This window comes from Rhea americana, unplaced genomic scaffold, assembly GCF_003343005.1.
Source record: "Rhea americana isolate MKP2758 unplaced genomic scaffold, rheAme1 scaffold_151, whole genome shotgun sequence".
NCBI lineage: Eukaryota > Metazoa > Chordata > Aves > Rheiformes > Rheidae > Rhea > Rhea americana.
Genome location: NW_028185606.1, coordinates 988,730 through 994,729, shown reverse-complemented (window position 1 = coordinate 994,729; position 6,000 = coordinate 988,730). Strand labels below are relative to the sequence as shown.

Sequence of the window (6,000 nt, the reverse complement as noted above, 5' to 3'; positions counted from 1 at the left end):
CCTTATCAAGGCAGTTTAGAAGTTACCTTCCCTAAAGGCAACCAAATAGATGCCTGTGCTCCTCCTAGTCATGAGGCAGTGAAAAGTAACCTCCCACTATGACCCAAGGCTCTCACGTGCTCCTGTCCTGTTCCACCACTCCACTTTCAGCTGAAAACAGAGACTATAGCTGAAGAGACTATAGCTTACAGAAAGGACATAAATCCAGCATTCTTCTTGCAGATAAATTTCTCAGTATTGCTTGCATCTCCATGTGCTTCAGGGAGCTTTGAAAACAACCACAGAACAGGGCGTAAGTGCCTGACCATCTTGCACATGCAACCTGTCAAATAACTTCCTTAAGACCACTCCAAACATGTCTTTACCAAAATGGAAGTTTAAATCCTACAGTCTCGGCCACATAGTCTCACCAAATATTTTGCTCTCCTTTTCCAACTTTACTCTGACTATTAAACTACATTCCTAACCCAGAGCAGACACCAATGTTGGGTTAAAAAGCAGCTGCAAGTCACTAGTGACTTTCCTCCTCCACAAAATTAAATAATCTTTTCTATTCAAACAATAGAAAGTCATCCTTTGCTACTTAAATAAGAATTATAGCTTCTGCATTTACAAGTACATAAAGGAACTGAAATTAAGGCTGTGCAGTTTCCCAAGATGCCTGTAGCACAATTAAGTACTTTAATTTTACTTACCACTATCTAGCTGGCATACAACTCTGCATCCCTATAGACATACTCAACTACCTTTGCCTCTTTGAAAGGAAAGAGCATGACAACTATAGATAAAAATGAGACTTTTATTCCAAAAACCTACTGCATTTATACAATAATGCTTTTATGTTCCCATTATCAGCTATCAAAATAGAAAGGTTTTCCACAAATAAGCATCCTATATTATCTTCATTTATTGAAGAGTATGAGGTGGGACCCAAGGATGTCATTTCTGATTATATCAGAATCATTTTCTCCTCAGCGTTACTCCACTCATTAGCACTCCTTTGCTGTTTCTAAGTCCTGGCAGGGAAGGCTGCAAAACACTGATGATAGAATTATTCATCTAAAACCTCCTTTCCCAATACATGCCTGAGTGTACCAAGAGCTTAAAAATTAGCCTCTAGCTTGAAAGGGGGGGGGGGGGAAAGCACACACATCCACAGGTGAAAAAGCTGTAGCTTCTTTGCTAGCTTCTTCTGATCACTCGACAGGAATATTGTATACCCATGCTTCCCAGGAAAGGGCAGAGAGATTAGTTCCAACAGTTGTGGTCACACCAATAACTATCAATAATGAAATTTCTTGTCAGAAAAATCCACTGTACCCTTACAAAAACAAAAGTAGTAAAAGAGAACAGGAAGGGTACATAGATCTTGAACTTCCCAAATGCTGTACCTGATCGAACAAGCATGTGACTGCCACATATCCAAAGTCAAAACTCACTCAGCTAACACACTCACATAACCGGAAAGGCAAAATCCAACTTGGACAGTAGAGAGCTGGTTAAGATAACTCATCATAGACAACATCTTTTCCATATACTTAGTCCTCCCGATATGTTCACCGCAATGGAATTTGGATGCTCTAACATTAGTTTCATTTAGAAATTTGCTGCTATTGCTATTGCTCTTATCTTATAAAGACTTCTAAAAGCTGTGCTTATTTCATGCACTTTCACACAAGACTTCACTTGYCGCTAATGTCTGTGTTACATATGCAAATCACAGTCAAAATATGGTAGAAGGAATGGACGAAATGTTCCAGACAAGTTTTATTCACAAAAAAAATATTTTAAAAGTAAGACACTTCTTGAATCGAAATACAAGTTATGTAGAAATTTTCATGATAAAGTCTGCAGATCTGAGTAAGCATTGCACTTTTTAGAAACTATTAATGAAGAAATAAATGGTTAAGTTAGAAACAGGAGTTCTGCTTGCAGTCGCCTTTCCAAAGCCAGACAACTTCTTAATATGACAATAGGTGCATGTCTATCTGGAAAATGTCATTTTTAAAAATACATAAGCGAGGAGCAGAATAATGAAAAGGCGGGCCATTACAAGGTAAGTGTTCTCTTACTGTACTTAATTGCCCAGAAAACACTCTCGACTTCCACCGAATAGGAGGAAGTGTATTAAAAAATATTTTAAAACCACCTTAAAAATAAAACRATCTTTAAAGCCATATTTTTGTATGCGAAATTACCAATTACATCAAGAATGTCAAATGCATTTGAGGAACACTAAATACAGCTTTCTTCTGAAACAGAATTTAAAGGCATTTTAGTGGGCAGAGGCTTGCAAGATTTAATGTTCATGCAAAATTAATTTATCATTTCAAAGCTAATCAGGAACAGCTCTGTCCAGGACTGTGTTAGCCCATTTGGGAAAGCTGATCTCCACTGACTACAGAATTTAAAAACTCTTGCTGCTTAGTAACTCTAATTTGATATTGTAAATAAATTAGAGATACAATCTTGGGTTTTTTTAGGGATGAATAATATTACATGTTTCTCAGTGCTATCTTTTTTTTTTTTTTTCTTCAGAACTCTCCTAGTACTTCTTAGAGGAGGAACATTTCTGAACTAGTACATTATAAACAGGTGCCTCCAAAAGCCCTATGGCAAAAGGGCCCAGGAGACTAGGTAAAGTCAARAGTTGCTCCCAATGCTCTCATTCAGTCCATCATCCAACTCTCAAGCTCTGAGAAACACACTGTGCATCATGAAATCGAGAGGCTTCTCCTTGTGCGCAAGACTCAACATTTGACCATCAAGCATTAACTTTTTTGCTTTTTCACTGACAATCTCATTTTTGAAATACAAATACACATGTTCCTTTCAAAGGCCCCAAGGCTTTAAACTCAACAAGCTTTACTATGTTAAAATACGTTTTTCTTTGTTTAGTGTTCTGGAAAATGCTAGAGTGCATTACCCCCAAAATGTGAATATCACAACAAGAAATCTTAATCCAAATAAAGGCTCTCTTTCTAAGTCCTGAGCAGCTCAGTAATATCTTGACACATTAGTATGTCAGCTACAATATCGAAGGCAGCTGAGGAATCAGCTACTTGAAACACCTTTTTTTTCCTCCATCTCTCAAAGGGAATTCACAAAGTGCCTTCTGCACAGAGACTAAAAAAAAAAAAAAGATACCTTTTGCATCATCAGAGCCTGAAGCCAATAGCTTAGGGTCCATCAAGTTGAAGTCAACACTCCAGCACCTTTTCTCATGCTCCTGTTTACAGAAACAAGAAAAGTATTAAAGTACACTGTGAGTTGTAATYTGATAAAATAGGAAAACATACTATGTTTGTTTTAACAGCATAAATATGCTGTTAAGCAWAAATTGGCATGAGACTCCTGGTCAGAGAAGCTTACTATGTTTCATAGATTCTCAAACAACCTTTTTTTCCCTAATCAGACCAAYGCTTGTAGTATGTTAGACATGCCATGAAAAAAGAAAATACTAGAACAGCAATTAAAAAACCCACTGATTTTTTGCCACTTGGAAAAAAAAGCAATAATGATTTCAAGAAAAAACATGCTAAAGATCTTTTTCCAGCATGGTTTGAGTCACTGTTGTTCCAGTGTGAGCTGCTTCTTGTTCTAATGTAAGACAGCTGTATCTCCTAATATTGATATATCTGTTCTAAGCCATTTCCAATACCTCCCCTCTGAAAGTGGAAGACTACCTCATCTTCCTGTTGAGGTACTAAACAAAATATGTGGTGTCTAATCCTGTGTTTTTCCACTCTAAGCAAAAGCCTGTACGCTCCCAAAACACTGAAGAGCTGTATTTGCTACACAGGCACATTCTGCATGGGAACATAATGTTGCATTGAATGAAACCTGAAATTCAGTCAAAGCCTTTGTTTAACGCCTTTGCATCGGCTAGCAAGAAGATGACATGAAAAGCTAGCCAAGACAAGGTAATTAAAAGACTTCCAAGACATGTGAAGCAGATGCCAGTACACATTCGTCAATCTAGCAAAACTTGCCAAATAGGAAGTGCATCTGTTTCACCTTGTGGAACTTAGTTGCTGGACTAAAAGCAGCATCTTTGGCCAAACACCATCCCCAACAACATGGTCCATGGTTGCGAAGAACAGCACTGCTTACTGATTGTGCATTACCTGGTAGACCTTGGATCTTTGTCCTGTGAACCCATCCCACAGGATGACGGTGCCTTCATAGTCACTGCTGGCTAACAGGTTCTTATGGTAACTACTCCAGCTGATACAGCTTAAAAAGAGAAACAGCCCTGGTCAGTCTCACATTAAACCATATCTTATAACATTATATATGTGTGTATATATATGTATAAAAAAAAATGTATAAACATTCTTGCAATATATCAGGCAATTCGCCTCTTTGAGGAGCCTGCAACATTTTATCAGTTATCCCGCTGAAACACTCAAGCAAGGACAAAACCAGAAGCCACCAAGGCTAAAAGAAAGTGTTTATTAGCCTAAATGACATCTTTCCCCTCAATATAAACCCTGGGGTGAGTGTTTTTTTTTTTTTTTCCAATATATGTATTCACCTCTTTATACTACTGGTGTACCTCTACTTGAATTCCATACAAATGTACAGAGAAGTTTTGACTTCTTAATCTCTCTCCAGTAACTACCACTTTTATTACCACAGTGATAACTACTTACCTAACAGAAGCTATATATGTAAAATATACAGCTATGTGGGTTGCAAGTCAATCTCTCCCCCTGATGCATATGTGCATTCTATATCTATGTGCAAAAAACCCAATGTTTGTGACTTCTGACAAACTACTTTCAGCCTTCTGTAAACAAGGAAAGCTTCCCTTCCTACCCAGAGGAAAACAGCAGTTTGTTTACAACGGAGACCAAGTCCCGTTCACATTGTTTTGGCAATATGCCTCTACTYTGACTCCTGAAAATCTGATAGAGGTAAGAGAATTTGTAATAYTGTTCACCAATTTTTGGACCATCTGTCACAAAAGCACACCAATTGGTATCAACTGTGATGCATGCAGCAGAAACTGAACTAACAGATCCAGTTCCTGCAGGTCAAACAGCTTCAACATAGATAACTGGATTATAGCAGTCTTGGGGCCAAGTTTTAACCAATAATATAAAATAGAAGTTCATGATTTTGTAACTATTTATTCTCTAATGTAGCTATAGATTGAAATACAATGTAGATACATGGAATCACTTAGAAGTACCTTACCCTGGAAAATTCTTGGTTCTACTATGCACTTGCAGCCTTTTCTCCCTTAGGAATAAAGCACTTACATGCAGAGGGGAAGACAAATCCCTTTCATTTGTTAAAGCATTTAAAAAATATTAGTACTGCTGTTCTTTAATTAGCTGAACAACAGCAAGCAGCACTGGTATTCTAATMCTGACTACATTCAAACTTAGCTTACTGGGGTGTGAACTTAACTACATGGAAATCAGGACCACTCCCACAGCTAACTGCTGCTTAGTTGTGTGGAGCCACAAGCTTATTTGAGGTACTGCAGCATCCATGTATATAYGGAATAGAAAGTAAGAAACCTAGCTGTCTTTAAGTGAATCTGAGCAAATGTGAAAGGAAGGAGGTATTATTGGTGCTTACATCTATTCACTAAACAATTCAAAAGCCTTTCAGTTCTGACTTTCTCTGTCTGCACAAGTTAATCTTCGACTTACAAAAAATGAGACCAAATCATCTGATAGCAGCAGTTTTCAGCAAGTCTCTCACATTACTGCATGATGCTTGGAGAAAACCTTCAGGATACTCCTTCACGTGGGCCTCCTCACTCASAGCTTTCTTTAGAATAGCCAGGACCAAAAGGACATTCAGCAACACTATCTGTCTTGGCAGTGGTGTGCTCTATAAGCCAGGTTAAGCAGATCCCACATCARCCCTGGGGCTGGCTAGCACAGCCCMCAATAGACTAGACTGGGGAACTGATCTAACCAAAGACAACCTGGAAAAATGCATTTTTTTCCAGCTTTGAACAGCCTTGATCTGCTTTTGCTA

The 6,000-nt window shown here is 38.1% G+C and overlaps 1 protein-coding gene across 1 annotated transcript in view; it reads right to left on the bottom strand.

Annotated features, from left to right (window-relative positions):
• Positions 1-6,000, bottom strand: part of COP1 (COP1 E3 ubiquitin ligase) — a 139,918-nt gene that overhangs the window by 61,795 nt on the left and 72,123 nt on the right. Inside the window, exons 15-16 of the mRNA XM_085299692.1 lie at positions 4,128-4,236; positions 3,148-3,229 (exon numbers count right to left, since the gene is read on the bottom strand). Of these exons, the coding sequence (XP_085155818.1) occupies positions 3,148-3,229; positions 4,128-4,236 (191 nt within the window). The remainder of the gene's footprint in view (positions 1-3,147; positions 3,230-4,127; positions 4,237-6,000) is intronic.